The sequence below is a fragment of the Mobula birostris genome, chromosome 29 (assembly GCF_030028105.1).
Source record: "Mobula birostris isolate sMobBir1 chromosome 29, sMobBir1.hap1, whole genome shotgun sequence".
NCBI classification, from domain to species: Eukaryota; Metazoa; Chordata; class Chondrichthyes; order Myliobatiformes; family Myliobatidae; genus Mobula; species Mobula birostris.
In genome coordinates this window covers 31105569-31133239 of record NC_092398.1, presented here as the reverse complement: position 1 = coordinate 31133239, position 27671 = coordinate 31105569, and the positions used below count along the sequence as shown (strand labels likewise).

The 27671-nt window shown below is 52.4% G+C and overlaps 1 protein-coding gene across 1 annotated transcript; it reads left to right on the top strand.

Annotated features, from left to right (window-relative positions):
• Positions 1-347: 347 nt before the first annotated feature.
• LOC140190178 (contactin-5-like) lies at positions 348-27671 on the top strand. The gene is made up of 13 exons (XM_072246690.1): positions 348-394; positions 2464-2591; positions 5219-5394; positions 6048-6168; positions 8175-8333; positions 9475-9624; positions 10475-10545; positions 17852-18086; positions 23699-23808; positions 24735-24921; positions 25849-25961; positions 26869-27037; positions 27619-27671. Exons 1-13 carry the CDS (start codon positions 348-350, stop codon positions 27669-27671), a joined length of 1719 nt encoding a protein of 572 aa, XP_072102791.1.

The window sequence follows — 27671 nt, the reverse complement described above, 5'->3', positions numbered from 1 at the left end:
TTCCCTCTCCCCCGGCTCCAACCCCCATCACCCCATCATGCAAGCAATAGCAAAGCCCCCAAAGACTATGACCTAGAATCCATCAAAAACTACTGTCCATCCCAACACTTTGACACCTCAAACAGTCTCTCTCTCCCCCCCTCTCTCTCTCCCTCTCTCCTCCCCTTCTCTCTCTCCCCCTCTCCCTCACTCTCACTAATAAGGGATCGCTCCTGTAAAAGATGAGAGGGGACCAACAGTTCGCTGCTTTGAGGTTACAGTCTGCAGCGTTCTTTTTCGAATTCCCCTGGCTTGAGGGCCTTCTTTCAACAGCAGTGTACCTTTGCTTCTTGTTGTTACAATCTCCCATGACGCTTCAGTCGGCGACTCTGGCGAGGAATCGGGTCATCCACAGGTACCCAGTGGAAAAGAGAAACAGAACACTCTGAAGTTACTGAGTAGGTCTTCCAGCTGACCCTGTTTCTCCCTCCACGGATGCTGCCTGGCCCGCTGAGTTTTAGATTTCTGGCATCTGTAATTTTCTTGGTTTTTGCTGGAGGTGGGGATGGGGAAGGTGGAGGGAGGGGGTTTCATGGAACAGGGAGGGGGAGGGATGTGGGGGGGAAGGGCAGGGGCAGGTGGGGTGGGAGATGGGGAGGAAGGAATGAATGTAAGGAGAGAGGAAGGAGGGTGGAGGGTCAGATACAAAAAGAGGGGATGGGGAGGAAAAACAAAACAAGAGAAAGGGAGAGAAAATGATGGAGAGGAGAGGGAAAGGCAGGAGGAAAAGAGAGAGGAAGAGGGAAAGAGAGAGGAAGCGGGAAAGAGTGAGGAAGAGGGAAAGAGTGAGGAAGGGGAAGAGAGAGGGGGATAAGAGAGGGAGGGGGGTGAGAGGGGTATGAACAGAGTGAGGGGAGAGGAAGGAGGGGGGAGAGGGAGGAGGGAGGGGGAGAGGGAGGGGGAGAGGGAGGATGGAGGGGGAGAGGGAGGAGGGAGGGGATGAGAGAGGGAGGAAGAAGGGAGGGGTTGAGAGAGGGAGGGGGAGAGGAAGGAGGGGGAGAGGGAGGAGGGAGGGGGAGAGGAAGGAGGGGGGAGAGAAGGAGGGGGAGAGGGAGGAGGGAGGGGGAGAGGAAGGAGGGGGAGAGGAAGGAGGGGGAGAGGGGGAGGGGGAGAGGAAGAAGGGAGGGGTTGAGAGAGGGAGGAGGGAGGGGAGAGGGAGGAGGGAGGGGGAGAGGGAGGAGGGAGGGGATGAGAGAGGGAGGGGAGAGGAAGAAGGGAGGGGTTGAGAGAGGGGGGGGAGAGGAAGGAGGGGGGAGAGGAGGAGGGAGGGGGAGAGGGAGAGGGAGGCGGGAGGGGATGAGAGAGGGAGGGGGATGAGAGGGGTATGAGAGAGGGAGGGGGAGGGAGGAGGGAGGGGTGGAGAGGGAGGGGGGATGTGAGGGGTATGAGAGGGGAGGGGGATGAGAGGGGGTATGAGAGAGGGAGGGGAGGAGGGAGGAGGGTGGGGTGAGGTGGGAGAGGGAGGGGAGGGGGGAGGGGGGGGAGGAGGGTGAGGAGGGAGGGGGAGAGGAAGAAGGGAGGGGTTGAGAGAGGGAGGGGTTGGAGAGGGAGTGGGTGAGCGGAGGGAGAGAGGGGAAGAGGGGGGGGAAGGTGGGTGAGGGAGTGTGAACTGGAAAAGTAGAATTGATTTATTATTGTGTCACGTGCTGAGATACAGTGAAAGTTGTATTGAGGTAGAACAAGGTAAATAATGCAGAGTAAATGTTACTTAAAGTCTATTTTATCATACTAAGAAATTATTCAATAGTCTTATAACAGTGGGATAGGAGCTGTCCTGGTCTGTTGGTACGTGCTTCAGACGACCTTCTGCCTGATGGAAGGGTGGGGTAGAGAGAATTACCAGGGGGTGGGATCTTCATCATGCTGGCTGCTTTAGTGAGGCAGAGAAAAGTGTGGACAGAGTTCATGGAGGGGCGGCAGGTGTCTATGCTGTGCTGAGCTGAACTGTGTCCTCTTCCAATCAACTTTGGCCAGTTCCTCTCTAATGCCTCTGTAATTCCCTTTACTCCACTGTAATACCGATACATCTGAATTTAGTTCTCAATTGCAGCACGAATTCTATCATATTATGATCACTGTCTCCTAAGGGTTCCTTTATCTTAAGCTCCCTAATCAAATCTAGTCTCTATACAACACCCAGCCCTGAATAGCTGATTCTCTAGTGGGCTCAACCACAAGCTGCTCTAAAAAGGCATGCTTGTAGCCATTCAACAAATTCTCTCTCTTGGGATCCCAAGTCAGCACCAACCTGATTTTCCCAATCTACCTGCTTATTTGAATCCCCTATGACTATCATAACATTGCCCTTTTCTATCTCCCGTTGTAACTTATGCTGCTCTGGATTTCCAGCATCTGCAGAATCTCTTGTGTTTATCCTCACTATCCCTATAACACACTCACCGATTTTCTTGTCTGTCCGTACAGGGTGAAGGTCTCAGCGGGGGGAGCCCTGAGGATTAGAGCTGTCACACACGCAGATTCCGGGATGTACACCTGCAGGGCAGAGAACGTATTTGGATCGTCCATGAGCACAACCACTGTCCACGTGAAAGGTAATGTCTGAACGGACTATCCGTGGGCTTCTGCTGTTATAGACATGAGAGCGGGAGGGATGAAAGGAGGAGGGTGATGTTACTAGTCCGGGAAAACATCGCAGTCCTGCTCAGACAGGACAGACTGAGGCAAGTACCTAATAGTCAGCAGGATTTAAAAGGAGCAAATTTGTAGAGATATCACAGACTGATGCAAGAAACATAAGGATGTGATAGTAGGTGATTTTAACTTTCCATATATTGACTGGGGCTCCCATATTATAAAAGGACTAGGTGGGATAGAATTTATCTAATGTGTTCAAGAAGGTTTCCTTAATCAGTACATAGAGGTCCCAACTGGAGAGCATATTCAGTCCTGATGAAGGGTGTCGACCCGAAATGTCGAATTTTACTTATTTCCATACATGTTGCCTGACCTTCTGAGTTCCTCCAGAATTCTGTGTGTGTATTGCTTTGGATTTCCAGCATCTGTGGACTTGCTTGTGCAATACTGGGCCTCCTATTAGGGAATAAGAGAGGGGTAACAGAATTTGTGTAGGGGAACACTTTGCATCAAGTGATCGTAATGCCATTGTGATTACGGAAAAGGACAGGGCTGGTCCTCGAGTTGAGATTTGAACATTGTGATCCTAAGGGCTTCTACAGATATATTAAGAACGAAGGGTTCAGCTGAGAAAATGGCAGATAGCACCAGTGTGAGGTGTTGCACTTTCAGAGGACCAACCAGGGTAGGTCTTACACAGTGAGTGGTAGGGCACTGAGGAGTGTGGTAGAACAGAGATAAGGGAATACAGGTCCACAGTTCCTTGGGAGTGGCATCACAGTTAGATAAGGTTGGAAAGAAAGCTTTGAAACATTGGCCTTCATAAATCAATATATTGAGTACAGGAGTTGGGATGTCATGAGGAAATGGTATAAGATGCTGGTGAGACTTAATTTGGAGTATTATGTATAGTTTTGGTCACCTACATACAGGAAAGATGTTAATAAGGTTGTTGGAGCCTAGAGAAAATTTACAAGGATATTGCTGGGATCTGAGATGTAAGGAGAGGGTTGAATAAGGAAAAAGAAGAGACATTGCCTTTAAACTCACGAGAGAGCATCGGCCATCAACTTTTTGCTGTTGATGTTTCTGTATCAGGCAATTTCTTTTTTTCGAGGTCGAGTTGCTAGCTTGACGCTCAACCCAGCACGGAGGTAGAATTAGGACTTTATTCCCTGGAGCATAGGAGAATGAGGGGAGATTTGAGAGGGGTATAGATAAGGTAAATGCAAGCAGGCTTTATCCACTGAGTTTGGGTGAGACAAGAAATAGCGGTCATAGAGTGAAAGGTGAAATGTTGAAGGAGAACATGAGGAGAAACTTCTCTCAGAGGACGTTGCAAGTGTGGAATGAGCTGGCAGGGAAGTTGGTGGCTGTGGGTTCGATTTCACCATTTAAGAAAAGTTTGGATAAGTACATGGATGGGAGGGGTCTGGGAGGGCAGTGGTTTGGGTGGAGGTTGATGGGACAAGGTAGAGCAACAGATCAGCATAGATCAGATGGTCCAAAGGGCCCGTTTCTGTCTTGTACACTTACATTTAACATTGGAGTGTTCCCTCCACACCATCCCATCACACACTCCCGGGGTCAGACACAGAGTGAAACTCCCTCCACACCATCCCATCACACACTCCTGGGGTCAGACACAGAGTGAAACTCCCTCCCACACCGTCCCATCACACACTCCTGGGGTCAGACACACAGAGTGAAGCTCCCTCCACACCGTCCCACCTCCACACCGTCCCCATCACACACTCCTGGGGTCAGACACACAGAGTGAAGCTCCCTCCACACCGTCCCATCACACACTCCCGGGGTCAGACACAGAGTGAATCTCCCTCCACACCATCCCATCACACACTCCCGGGGTCAGACACAGAGTGAATCTCCCTCCACACCATCCCATCACACACTCCCGGGGTCAGACACAGAGTGAAACTCCCTCCACACCGTCCCATCACACACTCCCGGGGTCAGACACAGAGTGAAGCTCCCTCCACACCGTCCCATGCACACACTCCCGGGTCAGACACAGAGTGATGCTCCCTCCACACCGTCCCATCACACACTCCTGGGGTCAGACACAGAGTGAAACTCCCTCCACACCGTCCCATCGCACACTCCCGGGGTCAGACACAGAGTGAAGCTCCCTCCACACCGTCCCATCACACACTCCCGGGGTCAGACACAGAGTGAAGCTCCCTCCCACACCGTCTCATCACACACTCCCGGGGTCAGACACAGAGTGAAGCTCCCTCCACACTGTCCCATCACACACTCCGGGGTCAGACACAGAGTGAAGCTCCCTCCTCACTGTCCCATCACACACTCCCGGGGTCAGACACAGAGTGAAGCTCCCTCCACACCATCTCATCACACATTCCTGGGGTCAGACACAGAGTGAAACTCCCTCCACACCGTCCCATCACACACCCCCGGGGTCAGACACAGAGTGAAACTCCCTCCACACTCCTGGCTTCAGGGACAGTAATTGAGACCCACACATGAAGGTGGATGAGTGAACTAGTGGGACAGAGAGGTGGGACTGAGGGGCTGTGATGTCTATATAACCCTCTCCATACAGAGGCGACGGAGGTGGAACTGATCCCAGAGAGGATTGAGGTGACTGTGGCAGAAAGCGTCGTTCTGACCTGCCGTGTTACCCACGATCCCTCACTACAGCCCCAGGTTCACTGGGCCCTGGATGGGCATCCCATCGACTTCCTCACCGAGGGCAGCCACTTTGAGAGCATCCAGGCCGTGAGTATCCTTGGCACAGTGTGAAGCCTCAGCCCCTCCTGCCGTGTACTCCCCCCTCTCAGCCCCCCCCGCAGTGTACTCCCCCCTCTCAGCCCCTCCCGCAGTGTACTCCCCCCTCTCAGCCCCTCCCGCAGTGTGGCACTCCCCCCTCTCAGCCCTTCCCGCAGTGTGGCGCTCCCCCCTCTCGGCCCCTCCCGCAGTGTACTCCCCCCTCTCAGCCCCTCCCGCCGTGCACTCCCCCCTCTCGGCCCCTCCCGCAGTGTACTCCCCCCTCTCGGCCCCTCCTGTAGTGTGGTATTCCCCCCTCTCAGCCCCTCCTGCAGTGTGGCGCTCCCCCCTCTTGGCCCCTCCCGCAGTGTGGCACTCCCCCCTCTTGGCCCCTACCCCCCCCAGCCATCACCCTGTCCTTGCCATCCCTTCTCGTCACCACACAGTGATCTCCCCCTCACTGAGCTCCTCTCGTCGCAGCCCCCCCATCTCATCACCCCCTCTCCCTCGCTGCCCCTGCTGTCCTTAACACCCCTTCTCTCCAGTCCCTCTCCTCGCCACCCCTTTCCTCACTTGCCTGTCCCCTTCCCTCCTTGCTGCCCCCTGCTCGCCGCCCCTTCCTCCTTGTTGCCTCTCCCACACTGACCCTCCCCTCTCTTGAGCAGCAGCCCTCCTCCGCCGACCTGATGATCCGTGACGTTCAGCTCCAACATGCCGGATCCTACAGTTGCCGCGCCAAGACCCTGGTTGATTCCGCCTCGGACACCAGTGAGCTCCTGGTGCGGGGTGAGTTCCATCGCCGGGGTGGGGGGGGATATTGGACTGGGGCAGGGTGTGGCACCCTACTAGGGAAGGGCAGGTGATGGACGTTAGGCACTGACAGAGGGTGGTTTTCCAACTGGAGGGCAATGGTGTTCCGCAGGGATCAGCCAGTCACACAGCACGTAACGCTACCCTTGGAATATAGTGCGAAGTTCTGGTTGCCCTGTTAGAGGAAGGATGTGGAGGCTCTGGAGAGGGTGCAGAACAGCTTCGCCAGGATGGAGTGGAGCGTGTCGGAATGTATAGACTCGAACACGAGGCTGGACAGGCTTGGGGTGTTTTCTCTGGAGTAGCTGAGGCTCCGGGGAGATCTGAGAGATATTTATTAGACTTTGAGAGGCATTAATAGGGTCAACAGCCAGTATCTTTTTGCCCAGGATCAAAATGTTGAATACGAGAGGACATGCATAGATGTCGTAGAGAGTCAGTCTTCTTCAAGAATCAGGAGTCTAATGTATTTATCACATGTACATCGAAATATACAGTGCAATGTGTTGTCTGCGTGAACAACCAATGTACCAAAGGGTGTGCTGAGGGGCATCCCGCAAGTGTCCAGCACCAACACAGCCTACTCATAACGCTCAGCAGAACACAACAACATCAAAACGAGCCCCTTTCCTCCCTCCCACACGGTCAGGTCATCTCAGCCTCCAGCCTCCAGCATTCTCAGACTCAGGATCATAAACACCGGGCCTTCGACTTCCCCAGAGGACTCGCAGAGATTCACGGACCTGGGTCTCCGGTCTTCAGGCCTCAAATTCCAGACATCTGATTCGACCTTTGGGCCTCAATCCTTGGCAGCAAACCCAGGACTCGCCAATCAATGATCGCTAGACCCTGAATTCTGGCTTCAGCCATCGTGAACCCCTAACAGAACTCCCACACGAAACTCTGTTTCGGGAACCTGCCTCCAAATTGCTGGCCTGAAAGGGGCCCTCGCCCACTCTCTGCAGTCCGACACCAGGCGTCTAATGTCCGCGTCATTGGTCTTTGAATGAGGAGCAGAGCCTTGTACTGCAGCCTGACCTCTAATTCCTCCCTAAAACCCTCTAACTCCCTAACTCCCTGTCTCCAAAACCATCTTTACGAACCTGTCGCTTGTTCGTTATGGGCCTTGCTGTATGGCGTGGGCAATCATGGTGTTTCCAGGACCATGATCGTTCTTGGCAAATTTTTCTACAGAAGCGGTTTGCCATTGCCTTCTTCTGGGCAGCGTCTTTATAAGACGGGTGACCCCCAGCCATTATCAATACTCCTCAGAGATTATGTGCCTGGCGTCAGTTATCGCATAACCAGGACTTGTGATGTGATCACCTGCTCATACGACCATCCACCACCTGCTCCCACAGCTTCACGTGACCCTGAATGGGGGGCTAAGCAGGTGTTACACCTTGGGTGACCTGCAGGCCAGTGGAGGGAAGGAGTGCCTTACACCTCCTTTGGTAGAGACGTATCTCCACCCTGACCCTTATGAACCTATAGACAATGAAAAATAACGGAATCTGTTCTGTGACTCAATGGAGGCACCATCCCATGGTCCAAATGTCTAAACCAGAAGGGCGTGCATGGATGATGTGGAGAGTCAGAGTCTTTTTCCCCAGGGTGAAAATATCAAATTGCAGTTTAGAATGAGGGTGGGGTGGGAGAAGTTTATAAATTATTAACAGGGCAAATTTTCTTTCATGCAGAGTGGTGGGTGTCTGGAACGGGTTGCCTGTGGTGGTGATGGAGACGGACACATGAATAAGCAAGGATTTTAGGTGTGAATCAACAGAATTGGGATTGGCATTGCAGTCAGTATGGAGATGATGGGCTGAAGGGCCTGTTTGTGCTGTTCCAGGGCATGTGGGTGGGTGGTGATCTGAGGGTTGGTAGGGTGGAGTGAGGTGGGGTTCTCCTCTGATGGATGGGACTGGGGGAGAGGGGCACCGGTGGGCACTGATGCTCCGTCTCATTCTCTCTGCCCTCAGGTCCGCCAGGAGCTCCCGGCATTGTGATTGTGGAGGAGGTATCGGCCAGCGGTGCCACACTGTCCTGGGGCAGAGCACAGGACAACCACAGCCCCATCACCCACTACAGCGTGCAGGCCCGCACCCCCTTCTCACTGGGCTGGCAGACGCTGAGGACTGGTAACCACGTGCAGGACCATACTTCCCCACCATGCACACCTCCATTTTCCTGTCTTTCAACCCCGCTAACTCCATCCTCCCCTTCAACCCCGCTAACTCCACCCTCCCCTTCAACCCCACTAACCCCACCCTCCCCTTCAACCCCGCTAACTTCACACTCCACTCTAATCTAGCTAACTTCACCCTGCACTCCAACCCCAATCCCACTAACTCCACCCTCCACTCCAATCCCGCTAACTCCTCCGTCTCTTTCCCATCATCCACCCTACCCATCCCCTTCAAACCCTCTAACCCACCATCTCCCAGGCCCTGCCCAACCCTTGCACCTCAATTCACTTCCCCCAGTCACTGTCCCCCTCTCTTCTTCCATCTCTCCCTGCTTCCCCCCCACTCTCCCCTTTGCTCCTCTCTACTTCTCGTCCCCCCTCTCTCCCCGACCTACCCTCTAACCCCTCCTTTCTCCATCCTTCCCCCTCCTCTCTGTACCCCTCTCACCCACCCCTCCCTTCCTCTCTCCTGTCACATGGGAGTAGAGATTTGGCGGCTAAGGGGTGAAGATGTGGTTCTGGGTTTGGACCGTTCGCTGGAATGGAGGGATGGTGTGATTGGGAAATTTGGCCTGGGCCAGAAGGCTGGAGTAGGGGTGGGGTGGAGATTCTGGGCAAATGGGATACAGGAGGGGTCTCAAAGCAGTGGGTGGGTGATGCTCTTTGGGAGAAGGTGGTGTCTTGGACAGAAACTAATGGGTGGGGGATGCAGGTGCTTTACGGAAGGGTATGGGTGTGGGTGAGGGTGTTGGTGGGTTTTGGGAATGAGCTGCAACTCAGTAGCACCAGGTGTAACACCTTGTTGTGCATCTCTGTCTGTGTCTCTGCGTCTGTCTGGATGTGTGTCTCTATGTCTTTGTCTCTCTGTGTCCATGTCTAATTCGGCATGTGTGTGTGTGTGTGTGTGTGTGTGTGAGAGACTATGTGTTTGTGTCTCTGAATATGAATCTCTGCTTCTGTCTGGACGTGTCTCTCCGTGTCCGTGTCTATTTCGGTCTATTTCTCTGTGTACCTGTGTCTGTGTCTCTCTGTTGATGTATCTGCTTCTGTCTGGACGTGTCCCTGTGTCTGTGTCCCTGTGTGTGCACGGATAGTGCCGGAGACCATCACTGGTGAGCTGGAGTCAGCCATGGCCACTGCCCTCCACCCCTGGGTCGACTACGAGTTCCGGGTGGTCGCGACCAATGTCATTGGGACGGGGGATCCCAGTGCCCCCTCCCGTGTAGTCCGCACGCAGGAAGCAGGTAAGCAATGAGGGATACCAAATCTGTGTTCGCCTAACCGTCCTGTCCACCCGTCCCCTCACATCCACACCTCTTTCCTCTCATCCACCCCACCATCCAACCCTCTCCCCTTCTCCCCCAAAACTCCTGTTTCCCCCACCCCCTCCCATCCACCCCTCTCCCTCTTCCTCCCCGTCCACCCCTCCCCCCTCCTTCTGTGAACCCCTCTCCATCATTCAGTGTGTGGGTGTCTGTGTTCCTGCCCCTCTCTCACCTTGATCTGCTCCCCCACCCTGCTCTGTCTGTCTGTGTGTGGGTGTTTGCCCTGGGTCAGTACCCCACCCATCCTGCCCTGTCTGTCTGTGGGTGTTTGTCCTGGGTCAGTACCCCCACCCACCCTGCCCTGTCTGTCTGTCTGTGTGAGGGTGTTTGTGTGTGGGTCAGTACCTCCCCACCCTGCTCTGTCTGTCTGTGCGTGGGCGTTTGTCCCAGGTCAGTTACCCCCCACCCTGCTCTGTCTGTCTGTGTGTGGGTGTTTTTCCTGGGTTAGTACCTCCCCCACCCTGCTCTGTCTGTCTGTGTGTGGCTGTTTGTCCTGGGTCAGTTACCCCCCACCCTGCTCTGTCTGTGTATGGGTGTTTCTCCCGGGTCAGTGCCCCACCCACCCTGCTCTGTGTGTGTGTGTGGGTGTTTGTCCCGGGTCAGTTACCCCCCCGCCCTGCTCTGTCTGTCTGTCTGTCTGTGGGTGTTTGTGTGTGGGTCAGTACCTCCCCCACCCTGCTCTGTCTGTCTGTCTGTCTGTGGGTGTTTGTCCCGGGTCAGTGCCCCACCCCGCACCGCACTGATTCTGATCTCCTCCCCCCTCCCCCAGTCCCTTCGGTGGCGCCGGCCAACGTGAGCGGTGGAGGAGGTCGACGAGGGGAGCTGGTCATCACCTGGGAGGTAAGCCTCACACCGACAGCACCCTCACCCCCACTCCCCCCCTCGAATGTGGGTAGGATCAGGCTTGACATCAGGGTGGGGACGTAGGAGAGGGGCAGAAGAGGAGGGGTAAGGGTAGGGGGCTGAACCACTCACCTCCTTCACATCCCCTTCCCGGTGGCACTGCCCCATCCTCAGACCCCAACCAACTCCTGCGCCCTCTCTCTCTGTTATTCAAGTAGCATAATTCCCACAGTGATTTGGGTACCACTGCTCCTGTTTTCACTGACTTACCTACGGCCCGTTACGCCGCTGGCATTTAGGACAGCAATGAAGGTCCTCCATATCTGGCACTGTTCATCGTGTCAGTAGCTTCCACTCGGTTTCTGGTACTGACAGTCACGCAAGTCCCGGCTGGAGACTCAGGAACACCATCGCATCCAGATGTAGAAGGATTCTTCATTGCTATTTCTGTTACAATTTTGTCTGACTAGTCAGGGTTGTTAGCCCTGAGCTGAACCCCCAAACATGGAGCACTGGTGGACCACTCTTAGTCTGGCCTCTACCCTTTGACCTGTTTGGCATGGGTGACCCTACCAACAGCCAAAGCATAAAGCCCTGACTCCAGCCACCATAGCTCTCTGGGTCACTGAGGCATCAAGACCCCAATCCCCAAAGACAAGTTTGTGTTGGAGGCCGTTGTTTTCAGAATCAGGTTTTTTACCACTGACATATAGTATGTGTGAAATTTGTTCTTTCATGGCAGCAGTACAGTGCTTAAAAATTACTGAGTTAAAATAAAAATAAACGGTGTGAAAGAGGAATTGAAAGCTTGTGTTCACGGGTTCATGGATCTGACGGATCAGAAATTGGACAGTAGAGGGGAAGAAACTGTTCCTGAATCATTGAGTGTTTGTCTTCACGCTTCTGTACCTCCTCCCTGATTGTAGCAATGGAAGAGGGCATGTCCTGGATTGTCATAGTCATAGTAGTAATACTTTATTGATCCTGGGGGAAATTGGTTTTCGTTACAGTTGCACCATAAATAATAAATAGTAATAAAACCATAAATAGTTAAATAGTAATATGTAAGTTATGCCAGGAAATAAGTCCAGGACCAGCCTATTGGCTCAGGGTGTCTGACCCTCCAAGGGAGGAGTTGTAAAGTTTGATGCCACAGGCAGGAATGACTTCCTATGACGCTCTGTGCTGCATCTCGGTGGAATGAGTCTCTGGCTGAATGTACTCCTGTGCCCAACCAGTCCATTATGTAGTGGATGGGAGACATTGTCCAAGATGGCATGCAACTTAGACAGCATCCTCTTTTCAGACACCACCGTGAGAGAGTCCAGTTCCATCCCCACAACATCACTGGGGATGTCTTCCACTATATCCACACTGACCCCCTGGACAGTGAGGGTCCTTAATGATGGATGTCGCCTTCGTGAGAAATCGCCTTTTGAAGATGTCCTAGATGGAGCTGGTTGAGTTCACAAGCCTCTGCAATTTCTTCCCACCCTGTGCATTGGCCCCTCCATGTCACTTTCTTGAGTAAACATAGAATATTACAACACAGCACAGGCTGATGTTGCCCACCCATTCCTCCATTTTACTATCAAATTTGTTCAGATCTAAGAGTCTCTTAAATGCCATTAATGTATCTGCCTCGGCCACCACTTCTGGCAGGGATGTTCCACTCTGTGTAATAAAAAACCCAACTCTGACACCTCGCTATACTTTCCTGCAAGACACTCACAGACCTCTACAGATGGACTGTGGAGAGCATTCTGTCTGGCTGTATCACTATTTGGTATTGGGGGCGGGGTGCAACTACACAGGATCGAAAGAAGCTACAGAGACTTGTAAACTTAGTCAGCTCCTTCAGGGACACTAGCCCCCATAGATTCCAGGAAATCTTTAAGGAGCATCCATCATCAGGGACCCCCAACACCCAGGACTTGGCTTGCTCTCATTTCAACCATCACTGGGGGAGGGGCGGAGGGTCATTCCTTGACCTCCACCATCTTCTCAGCGTCAGTCGTCACTCCCACACTCGCCACGTGCCTCAGGAACTACATCTGGCGGCGTAGCAGGCAGCATTTTGCGGGACTGAGTCACAGGTTTGCCTGACGGATGGCAGTGAAGGCCTCTTCCAAGTTTCACAGGGCATCATCAAAAATGACAGGGTGCACCAGGAGATCGTCCAAGTAGACGACACACCGACTCCGGGGAACGTGGGCCGGCACCTTCTTCATCGGTCTCTCGAAGGTGGCCGGGACCTAACACAGGCCATACAGCATTACCTGGAAGTGTCCCAGCCCTTGACCAATGGTGAAGGCAGCCCAGAGCCGGGCTTTCAGGGCCAGCTCAACCTGCCAGTAGCCACTGCGGAGAGCAAGAGAGCTGAAGCAATTCAAAACCACGATACAGTCCAGGCATCATCAATTCAGGGAAGTGGGAAAGAGACCTTCTGGATCACGGTATTGGGATGGCAGTCTACGTAGAACCACCACAACCCATCTTTCTTCCTGACCAACACCACTGGGTCTGACCATGGGCTTGTCGGAGGGCTTGATGGTGCCAGTTGCTGGCATCTCTGATCCACTGCCAAACGTTTGGTGGGCAATGATGATGGGCTGGGTGTCCCTGGTGTTAATGTGGTGTTGGACAAGCCCCGTGCGCCTGCAGTCCTCCTCCCTGGCTGCAAAGATGTCGAGATGCTGGCCCAGGAGGTCTTCCGGCCGCCGTCGCTGACCCTGATCCTCGCTGCCACAGCCCTCATACTGCCTGGTCTCAAAGGAAGACGCAACAGTCGTGCTGCCCGTGTCGACGCGCTGCTCCAATGCGGTTCGTGTTGGGGAGGACATCCAGACGGATGACGGTGATGGCTGACCCCCGAGTCCACCAATGCACGGCACCTGATGCCGTCCACCACCTTCGAGAGACCGATGGAGAGGGTGCTGGCTCACATTCCGCGGAGGTGACTACAGGGTGGGGGTGGGGATTCTGTTGGAGGACTTGGGCTAAAACTGCTTCTGTCCGCTTCCCTTCGGCCAGCAATGATGGTGATTTCAGGCGAATATGTTCAGGTGTCAGCACCTTCACAATGGCGTGGAGGGCAAGCTCTTCCTAGGCCACGGGAGGGAGCTGGGGGTAGCCATGCTGAGCACAGTGGTGGAGATCTACTACAAATGCCCCAGGCTTTCTCCCACCCGGCGCTGCCTGCTGCCCAGTTCTTCCCTCAGTGCTTCCTCCGATGGCCTTTGCTTGAAACGCTGTCCCAGCACTGCTATGAGGGCCCTGTAGTTGTGTTGCTCAGCTGGCCCGCAAGACATTCCCGTCCAGTGCCAGGGCAAGGTACACCACTGCCTCGGTGGGGCCATGGGGCAAGTTTGCCTTGTGCAAGGTAGGGCTCCAAGCAGCTGGTACCATTGTATCTGGGGACCTTCAGGTGGACCTTGTAGCGTGAATTACTGAGGCCTGTTGGTCTTCCTCTTGCTCCAGCAGTGTCGATGGTGCCTGCCATGTTGCCCATCCTCCCGTGGCTGCCGTATCTTGGATTTCCCAGTGTGTTCACAGGGGAAGTGGGTGATGTGCTCCGCCGTGTCCCTTTGGTTGGGCCCCCTGGGTACACTTACCTCGTTGGGGTTCCTTGGAAGGCATGATGTTCGGTCCCCAGGTTCTCCCTCCGGGTCAACGTCCCGTCTTTGGGAGCCCGGCCCGCGAATGTGGGGGAGGCATACCATTTGGTCCCTCGATTTATTCCCTGGGTTTTCAGGCATTCTATCCAACACCGTAGCTCTTCAATCTCGCCGTCAATTCCTAATCCCACTCTTGACACCAACGTGGCGAGCATCTGGCCCATAATGACAGACGAGGAAGCTCGTTTAACTCAACAACCGTTTTATTGTGATGAACACAAAAACAGATCTGATGTTATGACCTGGGGAGAGAACTGCTCAGTCTCATACAGACAGGGGAGGTGATTATCACACACCCCGGTTACAGTCAGGGTGACCCACAAACACACATGCAAATACTGTATAACCCAAGCTAAAATGTAACAATAAATTAACTTGAACATCCCACCATAATCCCACGAAAGTATTTTACACAAGAACAATAAATAGTGCTGGTCATTAGCAGTGCTGGGACGGGGCATTGACCACGTGCGTGTGAGAGTGAGGGAGAGAGAGAGAAAGAGAAAGAAAAATATTCACCCCCACCCTCCCCGGGAAGTTTTCAAGTTCGTTTTACACTATGGAATTTTTGTGGATTTGATTTGGCTTTTAGACACTGATCAACAGATAAAGGCTTTTTCACGTCAAAATGAAAACATATCTCTACAAAGTGACCTAATTTAATTACAAATATAAAACACAAAATAACTGATTGCATAAGTATTCACCCCCATACATGACACACCAAATCAATCCAATTAGTTTTAGAAGTCACATAATTAGTTAAATGGAGATCTGTTTTTGGAGACCTGTGTGCAGTCAAGGTGTTTCAAATGTTTGTGGTAAAAAAACACCTGTATCTGGAAGGTCCAACTGCTGGTGAGCCAGTATCCGGGCAAAAACTACACCATGAAGACAAAAGAACTCTCCAAGCAACTACGCAAAAAGGTGATTGAAAGGCACAAATCAGGAGATGGATACAAGAAAATTTCCAAGTCACTGAACATCCCTTGGAGTATAGTTAAGTCAATCATCAAGAAGTGGAAATATGGCACAGCTGTAAATCTGACCAGATCAGGCTGTCCTCAAAAAGGGGATTAGTGAGGGAGGCCACCAAGAGACCATGACAAATCTGGGGGAGTTACAGATGACTGAGATGGGAGAGACTGCGCATACAATAACTGTTGCCCGGGTGCTTCACCAGTCACAGCTTTATGGAGACTGGCAAAGAGGAAGCCACTGTTGAAAAAAACCTCGCAAGAAATCTTAGCTAGAGTTTGCCAGAAGGCATGTGAGAGACTCTGAAGTCAGCTGGAAATAGGTTCTATGGTCTGATGAAATCAAAACTGAGCTTTTTGGCTATCTGACTAAACGCTAAGCCAAACACTGCACCATCCCTACCATGAAGCATGGTGGAGGCTGCATCATGCTGTGGGGATGCTTCACCGCAGCAGGCCCTGGAAGGCTTGTGAAGGTAGAGGGTAAAATGAATGCGGCAAAATACAGGGAAATCCTGGAGGAAAACCTGATGCAGTCTGCAAGAGAACTGCGACTTGGGAGAAGATGTGTTTTCCAGCAAGACAATGACCCCAAGGATAAAGCCAAAACTACACAGGAATGGCTTAAAAGCAATGAAGCTGATGTCCTGGAGTGCCTCAGTCTGATTGAGAATTTGTGGCTGGACTTGAAAAGGGCTGTTCACTCACAATCCCCATGCAATCTGACAGAGACTGAGCAGTTTTGTAAAGAAGAATGGAAAAAATTGCAGTGTCCAGATGTGCAAAGCTGATAGAGACCTATCCACACAGACTCAAGCTGTAATTGCTGCCAAAGGTGCATCTACTAAATACTGACTTGAAAGGGGTGAATACTTATACAATGAATTAATTTGTGTTTTATATTTGTAATTAATTTAGATAATTTTGTAGAGATCTGTTTTCACTTTGACATGAAAGTCTTTTTCTGTTGATCAGTGTCAAAAACAGCCAAGTACTGTACTATATATATTTATATATACATAAACAGACACCTGCTGTAATTCACAGCTTTTTTTTCTCTATTACTCTGTATTGCACTGTACCACTGCCACAAAGTTAGCAAGTTTCATAGCATATGCCAGTGATACTAAACCTGATTCTGATCACCTTAAAATTATATCCCCTTGTATTCACCATTTCCACCCTGAGTAAAAAGTCTCTGGCTGTCCACTTGATCTATGCCTCTGATCAGCTTGTAAACCTCTATCAAGTCACCTCTCATCCTCTGTCACTTGAAAGAGAAAAGCCCTAGCTCATTCAACCTCTCCTCATAATCCAGGCAGCATCCCGATCAATCTCCTCTGCATCCCCTCTGAATAAGACAACCTCTCCTCCTCGGGTATGCTGTCTAATTGAGGTGGCATCTCCTGAACATGTTCTCGATGCTGGGGAGGCTAGTGCCCATGATGGAGTGGCTGAGTTTATAACCCTCAGAAGCTTTTCCCGATCCTGTGCGGCGGTCCCTCCGTACCAGACAGTGACGCAACCAGTCAGAATGCTCTCCACGGTGCATCTGTACTAACTTGCTGAACTTATCGTTGCCATTTACACCACTAAACCCAGGAGCTCCACACCAGTGAGGGAGATGGAGGAGAAGGGAGTTAGGAGAGTTGTATAGAGGGGAGAGAGAGGGGGAGAGAGGGGGTGGGGAGAGAGAGGAGGGGGGAGAGAGGAGGGGGGAGAGGGGGGGAAGAGAGAAGTGGAAGTGTCACAGAGAGCAAGGGAGGGAGACGAGGGGTCTGTGTGAGGAGGTGGAAGAGAGGAGTGGCTCACCCAGGGCACGAGGCAGCAGAGGGGGAAGGTGAGAGTGTGAGCAGGTGGTTGTGACTCTCTATGATGGGTGACTGGTAGCAGGACAGGAGGTGAGTGTGAGGGACCCAGGACGGAAGTTAGTGAGGGGTATGTAGGTGGGGGAGGCAGGCAACAATGGTGGGTGGCTGAGGGGGGAGATGTTGGAACAGGAGGTGAATCGAGATGTGTATGTGGGGTCAGGGTAGAGATGGTTGCTGCGGGACCAGGAGAGGGAGGGGATGAAGCTGGTGCTGAGGGTGGGGAATGCGGGAGGGGCTGTGGAAGGTGGCAGAGGGTGTCGAACAGGAGTTATGTCTACGGTGTGTATGTGAGAGAGGCCATCCCCAGTGAGGGTCAGTGTGTGTGTGAGAGATAGAGAGAGACTGTGTGAGTGTGAGTGAGTGAGTGAGTGAGTGAGTGTGTGTGTGTGTGTGTGTGTGTGTGTGTGTGTGTGTGTGAGAGAGTGAGAGAGAGAGAGAGAGAAACCAACCCCCAGTGAGGGTGGGTGGGTGGGTGTGTGTATGTGTGTGTGTGAGAGAGACAGTGAGTGAGTGAGTGAGAGATAGAGAGAGAGAGAGAGAAACCATGCCTCAGTGAGCGTCAGTGTGTGTGTGAGACCCATCCCTCAGTGAGGGTCAGTCTATGTGAAGGAGGGGTGCCTGTGCTGTGATGGGGACAGACGTACTATGTGATGGGGCTGTGGGACAGGGAGGGATGAGGGTGTTTCCTCTCCCTGTGTGACGGGATAGCGGGGTAGTGTGGGAGGGGGTGTCTCCTCTCCCTTCTGGGGATCTTCAGCCCATCTCCCTGTTGGAGCAGCCGGTGTCAGAAGAATTTCAGCATGGACGAGGCTTCGGATACATCGTGGCCTTCCGGCCGAACGGGACACGGGCGTGGCGGGAGGCGACGGTGGCCGCAACCTGTTCCTGCCGCTACGTACACCGGGATGACAGCCTGCAGCCCCTCACCTTGTTCGAAGTCAAGGTTGGAGTCTACAACAACAAGGGCGACGGCCCCTTCAGTCCTAGCACCCTCATCTACTCTGCAGAGGCCGGTGAGTCCCTGGGCACGGAGCACAGCTTAGAGATCAGCTACAGAGCTGACACAAACCCACCGCTTTAACCCGGGGTCACTGCGCAGTGACGGGGAGCAGGAACCCTGGCTGATTCCTGCCCTCTCTCTCTCTAACCTGGTCAGCAATGGGGACCTTGGCTAATTTCCCCCACTCCTTCCTCCTCTCTCTCTCTCTAACCCAAGGGTGACCTGGCAGGAATGGGGAGCAGGAAGCCTGGCTGAGAACATAGGACTTCCTTACAGGCAGCAGTGGGAATTGAACCAGAGTCGCTGGTGCTGTAACTGCATTCTATTAACGCGTGTTTAACCTGGAGTTGGGTAAATGTTTGAGGGACCGAGGACCATGGAGATCTGGCAAAGACCTGGGGCTGACCAGCCTCAATCGGACGGCATGGTAATGTAGCCGTTAGTGTAATGTATTACAGCTGCAGCAATCACCGATCAGGGTTCAGTCCCGCCACGGTAAGTGTTTGTATGTTCTCAACCACGACCATGTAGGTTTGCTCTGGGTGCTCTGATTTCCTACCACGTTCCAAAGACATACAGGTTAGTGTTAGTAAGTTATCAGTGTAATGGGTACTCGAACAAACTAGAGCCACTGCTGGCGACCACACGGGTAGCTATCCTTGTCTGGTGTGCCCACCAATCTACCCAATAATAATGTTCCAAAAAGTCAAAGAAATGTATTTGATCCTTTATTAGCAACTAGCAAAACATACAATCTTGAAGCGATGAAACCTCTGAAACTAAAACTACCAATATTGTATGTACTTCTAGTGAAGTTAAGTAAGTGATTTCAATTGTAATTAAGCCAAGTTAAGTGTGATTTAGCAGTCAACAAAAGATATGACATCTATCTGCACCATCTCTAAACTGCCAAGAACAAGGCACGAGTACGTCACTAAATCCTTTGCTTTCACCACACCCCGCCCACATGACTAGTGACCATAATAAATGTGCACACAGAATACAATGCAGATAGAGAAACATAGAAAGTAGGTGCAGGAGTAGGCCATTCGGCCCCTTGAGCCTGCACTGCCATTCAGTATGATCATGGTTGATCATCCAACTCAGAACCCCGTACCTGCCTTCTCTCCATACCCCCCGATCCCTTTAGCCACAAGGGCCATATCTAACTCCCTCTTAAATATAGCCAATGAACTGGCCTCAACTGTTTCCTGTGGCAGAGAATTCCATAGATTCACCACTCTCTGTGTGAAGAAGTTTTTCCTCATCTCGGTCCTAAGAGGCTTCCCCTTTATCCTCAAACTGTGACCCCTCGTTCTGGACTTCCCCAACATCGGGATCAATCTTCCTGCATCTAGCCTGTCCAATCCCTTTAGGATTTTATACGTTTCAATCAGATCCCCCCTCAATCTTCTAAATTCCAGAGAGTATAAGCCTAGTCGATCCAGTCTTCCATCATGCGAAAGTCCTGCCATCCCAGGAATCCCAGAGAACAGTGTTCATGTTATGTTGGCAACACTTGTGGACGACGTACATGTGATAAATAAAGCTCATCTGTATCTTCAATTGTTCCCTCTCTGAATGTCAGCAGATGAGGTCTCCCATCTTGCTCCTCTCCCCGTGTTTCCGGGAACGGTGCTGGGTTGGGGGAAGAGTTGATTTACAAAGGGCCTCTGGTGTTCCTGCCCTCCTGTTCACTGAGAACAAACAAGGGTGCATGGAGCAGTGTAACAAAATTATTTTAAAAATTCATTCCTTGTTCTTTCCTGATTCAGCAGCAAGAGGTATCCGCAGTCAAAAGGGGCATCGTACCCGTGTCAAAGGTTACAATAAATTATTATAGGTATATAAAATACAAACATGCAAAAAAATACAATTAGTTAATTAAGTGATGCTTGTCAACCAATTACACAATATACTGCCAGAGGGAACTGCAGGTGCCCAAGAGCTTTCTCTCACTCTCTGTCCTTGACTCTATCTTCAACTCTGAGCACTAATTGTGACTCAGCCTAAGAGAAGATTGCCCCTTTTTATACCTTTCACAGTCCTGTCAAAACAAAAATCTGTCCTAACGTTTACCCCAGCACTTTTCCAGACATGTGTGTTTCTCACCATTATTTACTCTCAAGGCTGAGAATGGTACTCACACAAAGTTCACAAATCCTGGCTGTGGACTGGTTCCCAATCACTTTCTCAAAACACACCCACATCCCAGTCTAACACCATTTCGTGTTACAAAGTTCAGCATGCTCCGATGATGAATCAAACTTAACTTTTTGCTTACAAACAGTCTGGAAAGCCAACGGTAGATAGGCACTCACTGCAAGAGGACTTGAGTACCTGAGTACAAGTCTTACCTGAGAAAGGACAGTAGGGCACACTGCACTGCGCCCCCCACCCCCCACGACGGCATGGGCCGCCAGACTGGTTCAAGGGGTGGGTGGGTGGAGGAGGTGCCAGGACCTTTGCATGAAGATGGGTGGGCTCAATGGTTGCCTCTCTATCTGGAGGCCTATGACTAGTCATGTGCCATAGGATTCGATGCTCTGTTGTTGATTGTCATCTATATCAACGATCTGGGTGATAACGTAGTAAACTACATCAGATTTGCAGATGACACCAAGATTGGGGGCAGAGTGGACAAAGCTTGCAGTGGGATCTGACCAGCTGGAAAAATGGCAGATGGAATTTAATGCAAACAAGTGTGAGTTGCACTTTGGGAAGACCAACCAAGGTAGGACTTAAGGCTGATTTATACTTGTGCGTCAAATGTACGCCGTAGGTACGGTGTAGCAACATACCCTACGCTGTAGCCTGACACGCACCTCTCCCAAAATGTAACCACGTGTTGCGGCGTCGCAGACCACAACAGCTGTGATTGGTCCGCTTGGTAGCATCGCATTTCCTCCTACGCTGCAGTAGTTTCCCATCGGGCGACTGAAGGGCAGGGAAGGAACTCTGGCTGCAATGCTTTCCATAAAGCTTTACAGACCTCCGAAATTATGGAGGACCCTGTGCTTGGGGCCAATTTGTAGCTAGTTGCCACAGCCTGTTGCCTTCCACCTGAAGCTAAAACTCAAATGGTGATTGCCATGAGTATACTGTGCGTACGCTGATGCGAAATAAATGGTTGGAGATGATGAACCAAATCGTCAAATCTACCCGCCGACATCCAAAAATATTTGAAATGCATTTTCTCGTCCATGTTTCTTAGTGGCCGGACAAGCACAGAAAATTCACCCTCTTTCAGTTTCAGTTGCCATTGTTTGAAGTTTGAGTTTCTTCGTGCTGTGTTTCAGCACAAAGAAACTCAACACAGTGGCATAGAAACCCCACCGCCAACTAGCGATTTGGCGGTGAATTGCAGCGCAACGCAGACACGCCAACGCACAAGTATAAATGCTCACAACGGCGTAGCTCACTTGCGTAGGCTACGGCGTAAGCTAGTACACACAAGTATAAATCAGCCTTTACACAGTGAGCGGTAGGGCACTGAGGAGTGCGGTAGAACAAAGGGATCTGGGAATACAGATCTATAATTCCTTGAAAATAGTGGTACAGGTAGATAGGATCACAAAGGAAGCTTTTAGCACATTAGACTTCATAAATCAAACTATTGTGTACAGGAGTTATTAAGTAATGTTGAAATTGTAACAAACGTTGGAGAGGCCTAATTTGGAGAATTGCTTCCAGTTCTGGACATCTACCTACAGGAAAGATATCAATAAAATTGAAAGACTACACAGAAAACTTACAAGGATGTTGCCGGGACTTGAGGACCTAAGTTAAGGAAAAGCTGAATAGGTGATGACTTTATTCCCTGGAATGTAGGAGAAAGAGCGGAGATTTAGTAGAGGCATACAAAATTATGAAGAGTGTCATCGTTGTTAGGTCGCATCTGGAATTTCCAGTTGGTGGACGATTTCCCTCTATACCGCTCTGACATATTGGGAAATCGTGTACATGGCAGGTTACTGCAGTGGTTTGTCTTTGCCTTCTGCTGGGTGAGTTTAAAGAGATCACCACCTCTTGCAGTGGATAACCAGGACGTCTAAGTGCCTTGTCGTGCTCTTAGCGCTCCACCACGCCTGCTGGCCTGCCTTCCTGACCGTTGGACCATTAATTGGTCTCTTCTACTCAATCTGCCATGGCCAGACTTCACACGCTGGGAAAGGCAAATCCCTTACCTCACCGAGGGTCGAAGACCCGTCGGCTACCCTCACCTGGTTTGGCCCGTCTGCCGAGACAGTTTACCGAGGTGTGGCCGCTGCGCGTGTTACAGCTACTTGGAGCCACAGGTGAGAGCTGAGCGCCAGGTGGGGACCAAAGGTGGACGAGCTGTCCTGAAAAAGGGCAGGGCAGGCCACCCCCCCACTCCTCCCTAGGCACCCCATACACCCCATGATGAGTGTAGATAGGGTAAATGTAGGCAGGCTTTTTCCACTGAGGTTGGGTGAGACTAGAACTAGAGATCAGAGTAAAAGGTGAAAGGTGAAATATTTAAGGAGAACTTCTCCACTTAAAAGGTAGTGGGAGTGTGGAACAAGCTGCCAATGAAAGTGGTGGATGTGGGTTTGATTTCATTTTTGAAGATAAGTTTGTATAAGTACATGGGCGGGAAGCAAATGAAGGGGCCATGGTCCAGGTGCAGGTCAATGGGACAGTTAGGCATGAACTATGGTCAACACACTCCCAGAAGATAGCGGTGCAGCTAATGTAGATGAACTGAGCACACTGATGAGGGAGAGGGAGAAGTGGAGAGTCCGTCATCGTGCCCAACACCGGCCCCCTAGGCCTGAGTCGATATAGTAGTAGTAGTAGATGGGCTGAAGGGCCTGTTTGTGTTGTGGTGCTCCATGACTCTCATGACTGGGGCATTCAGTCGAGTCAAAACACATCTCAGAGGAATAGTTTTTCTTGACTTGGGCTCCTTGAACTATGGGGGGTGGGGGGTGTCACTGTATCAGGATACAGGCAAAGACCTTTAGGACAGAGGTGAATTCCTCCTCTGGAGGGAGGAGAGCACATTGAGCTCTCATCAGAGAGGACAGTGCAGACCAAGTCACCGCACGTTTGAGAAGATGGATTGCAGATTCCGGTTTATTATCACCGACACATTTTGCAGCAGCAGCAGTCATACATAAAAAATTACGGTAAGTTATAATGAGAGATATAAAAAATAAGTAGTGCAATAAGAGAGTGAAATAATGAGATGGAGTTCATGGGTTCATTGTCTGTTCAGAAAGCTGATGGCAGAGGGAAAGAAGCTGTTCTTAAATCATTGAATGAGTCTCTTCAGGCTTCTGTACCCACTCCCTGATGAAGGGTTTGTACCGGATGGTCAGGGTCCTTAGTAATGGGTGCCACCTTCTTAAGCAATGCCTTCAGAAGATGTTCTTGATGGTGGGGAGGCTAGTGCCTATGATAGAGCTCGCTGAGTTTACAACCCTCTGCAGCCTTTTCCAGTCAGAAATAGATGGTAGAGGGGCGTAGGGAGAGAGTGCAGACAGGACATTGAGGTGGAGCATGTTCATCTTCACCCTTTCAACATGGTGGTGAGTTTGGTGTGTGGGGGGGGGGCCCCTGGGGAAGTCACATTGAAACTCTACACTCCCATCCCTCCAGAACCACAGACGGCGCCCTCCAACGTCACTGCTATCAGCCTCTCAGCCTCGGAGGTGCTGGTGTCCTGGGAGAGCCTGCCTGGGGGGTCACGCCCCTCACTGGGGTATCAGGTACTGGGATTATCGTGGTCTAGTTAGCCACAGCACAGAGGCAGGGGGAGGGAGGCGAGCAGGGATTGCGCACTGAGGGAGGGCTGGTGTGAGGATACAGGGGTGGCAAGGCACGAGCGCCGAGCTGCGGGACAGGTGGCGAGGAGGGGGCGCTGCGCTGTGGGACAGGTGGAGAGGAGGGAGGGCTGAGCTGCGGGACGGGCAGCAAGGAGGGGCGCCGAGCTGTGTGGGGGGGGGGTGAGGAGGGGGTGCTGATCTTTGGGACAGGCAGAGAGGAGGGGGCGCCATGCTGTGGGGGGGGCTGAGCTGCGAGAAGGGCGGTGAGGAGGGGGCTGAGCTGCGGGATGGGCGGCGAGGAGGGGGCTGAGCTGCGGGATGAGCTGCGGGATGGGCGGCGAGGAGGGGATGCCGCGCTGTGGAACAGGTGGCAAGGAAGGGGCACCACGCTATGGGGGGGGGCGCCGTGCTGCGGGACGGGCGGCGAGGAGGGGGCTGAGCTGCGAGCAGGGGGTGCTGCGCTGCGGGACAGGCGGCAAAGAGGGGGCACCACGCTATGCGGGGGGCGCCGTGCTGCGGGACGGGCGGCAAGGAGGGGGCACCGCGCTGCGGAACAGGCGGCAAAGAGGGGGCACCACGCTATGCGGGGGGCGCCGTGCTGCGGGACAGGCGGCAAGGAAGGGGCACCACGCTATGGGGGGGTGGCACCGTGCTGCGGGACGGGCGGCGAGGAGGGGGCTGAGCTGCGAGCAGGGGGTGCTGCGCTGTGGGACAGGTGGCAAGGAGGGGGCACCGCGCTATGCGGGGGGCGCCGTGCTGCGGGACAGGCGGCAAGGAGGGGGCACCGCGCGGCGGGACGGGCGGCGAGGAGGGGTGCGGTGTCACCTGCTTTGAGCCCTGGTGTAACCACAGGACTCTGTGTACCACAGGTGAGTGTGTGGATGGAGTCGACGTCAGAGCACTGGGTACGGACCCTGACCACCGGTGGGAACATGTCCTCGCTGCTGGTGGGTGGGCTGCAGGGACACACCAGATACCGGATAACCGTGAGGGCATTCAACTCTGCCGGCCCTGGCCCCTCCAGCGACCCCAGCCTCGTCATCACCAAGAAATCACGTAAGCACCAACACCTGCCATTACACAGGCTCTTAGGCCAATCACTTTTTAACCTACTCTAAGATCAATCTAACCCTTCCCTTCCACATAGCCCTCCAGTTTTCTATCATCCATGTGCCTTTTTAAGAGTTTCTTAAATGTCCCTCATGTATCTGCCTCTAACACCACCCCTGGCAGGGCATTAGTTTGACGTCCCCCCACTATGCTTTCCTCCAGTCGTGCCCCCTTGTATTAGCCATTTCCACCCTGGGAAGATGTTCCTCCCCTCTACCTGTGTCTCTTATCATCTTGTATGCCTCTATCAAGTCGCCTCTCATTCTCCAGAGAGAAAAGGCCTAGTTTGCTTAACCTCTCTAATGCTCTCTAATCCAGTCAGCACCTGATAAATCTCCTCTGCACTTTCTCTAAAGCTTTTACATCCTTCCCATAACAAGGTGACCAGCACTGACCACAATACTCCAAGTCTAGTCTAACCAGGGTTTTATAGAGCTGCAACATTATCTCACGACTCTTGAACTCGATCTACCAACTAATAATGGCCAATGCACCTTACGTCTTCTTAACCACCCTATCATCAACTTGTGGGGTAACTTTGAAGGATCTATGGATGTGAACCCCAAGATCTCTCTGTTCCTCCACATAGCCAAGAATCCTGTCTTTAACCCTGTATTCTACCTTCCAGATGAACCTTCCGAAGTAAATCACTTCGAACTTTTCCAGGTTGAACTCCACCTGCCACTTCTCAGCCCGGCTCTGCATCCTCTCAACGTCCCGTTGTATCACACAACGACCTTCAACACTATCCACAACTCGACCAACTTTCGTGTCATCTGCAAACTTACTAACCCACCCCGTCCGTGACTTGCGGAAATCGCCCCTCACCATCCGCTCCCCAGCCCGTCACTAACACCCTGCCTGTTGTTGCAGCCCCCAGCCAGGCTCCCCACAACCTGCAGTGGCATCAGGAAGGCTCCTCCATCTCGCTGGGGTGGGAGCCTGTGCAGAACCACGCCAACGAATCTAAAGTGGCCGGATACAAGGTGAGGGGGTGTGAGTGGCAGTCCGAAACTGACCTCTCATCCCTGGGGTTCGCGCCGTCCTTAATTATCGGGTCAGGGCAGTGGGAGAGAAGGCAAGGGGGTAAAGATATAGTACCCATAAAAAAGTTCCATTATTTGAGAAAGTAAATCAGGATAATCCTGGAAACTATAGGCTGGTGGGTCTCACGTTCATAGATCCCTCAAAGCTGCTGTACAAGTCGATAGGGTGGTTAAGAAGACATATGGTGTGTTGGCCTTCGTTGAGTTGAAGAGCAGTGAGATAATATTGCAGCTTTATAAAACCCTGGTTAGACCACACTTGAAGTATTGTGTTCAGTTCTGGTCACCTCATTATAGGAAGGATGTGGAAGCTTTAGAGAGGGTGCAGAGGAGATCTACCCCAGGATACTGCCTGGATTAGACAGCATGTCTCATGGGGATAGATTCAGCAAGCCAGGACTTTTCTCTTTGAAGCAAAGGAAGATGAGACGTGAAGATAAGTGGAACAAGATGATAAGAGGCATAGATTGAGTGGACAGCCAGAGATTTTTTCCTAGGGCAGAAATTGCTAATACAAGGGGGTATAATTCGCAGGTGACTGGAGGAAAGTATGGGGAGGGTGGTGTCAGAGGTCGGTTTTTACACATAGAGTGGCAAGTGTGTGGAACACTTTTCCAGGGGTGATGGTAGAGGCAGATTCATTAGGGGCATTTAAGAGCTCTTAGATAAGCAGATGGATGATAGCAAATTAGAGAGCTAGTGGGAGGGAAGGGTTAGATTGACCTCGGGGTCGGTTAAACATTGTGGGCTCTGGGGCTGGTACTATTCCATGTTGTGCATCAGTGGTGGGGAGGCTCGAAGGAGGGAGAGGGAAGAGGGAGTGATGGGCTGACATCTCTTTCCTCAGGTGCTGTACCAGAGGGAGGGACAGGCCCAGAGCGAGGTAATGGAGACAAGGGAGACGGAGGCAGTGGTCCCACTCGGGCCTGACGGAGTCTACCTCATCCGGGTGCAGAGTGTCAGCGAGGGGGGGGATGGAGCCAGCAGCCCCCAGATCCGGGTCATCCTGTCCAAAGGTACACTCCTCTATGTTCACATTACCTCTTCCTCCCCTTCCACCCACCCCCCGTCCCAACCTCCTCCCTCTTATTGAAGTTCCCTCCTGTCTCTTTCTCTCTCTCTCTCTCTCTCCCCCCAGGTGATGCCGCCCTGTCTTGTGCCCCTCCTCCGGCCTCACACACCTCAGTGACCCTCATCCTCGCCCTGGTCCTTCCCTCAGCCTCCTGGTAGTACCGGGCTGCGAAGGAGGATACTGGTCTCACCCGGCACTGGAAGGACCCTCCGTCTGCACCGGAAGTGTCACTGCCGCCAAGCCGAGCGAAGGGAAGGTCCCAGCCTGGCCAGGCCCAGGGGCTCCGACTGACCCCAGGCAGGTCTGTCCGACCTGCAGTCCGACTTGAACACCCTCTATCCCCCTTCTCCCCAACCCATCTTCCCTCAACTCACCCCTCCCTCTCTCTCACCCTCCCCCTCTCCCTCACCATTCCTGCTCTCCCCTCCCACCCTGTCTGCCTGATTCGGAGGCTCCCACTCCCCCACCTCCGATGCTCGGGGGTGGCAGTTGTAAACTGCCCCCCCCCACCCCCACCACTCACAGGCGTCGTGTTCCGGTGGACGTGGAACCCACAGGGATCGGTGTACCAGCGGTGA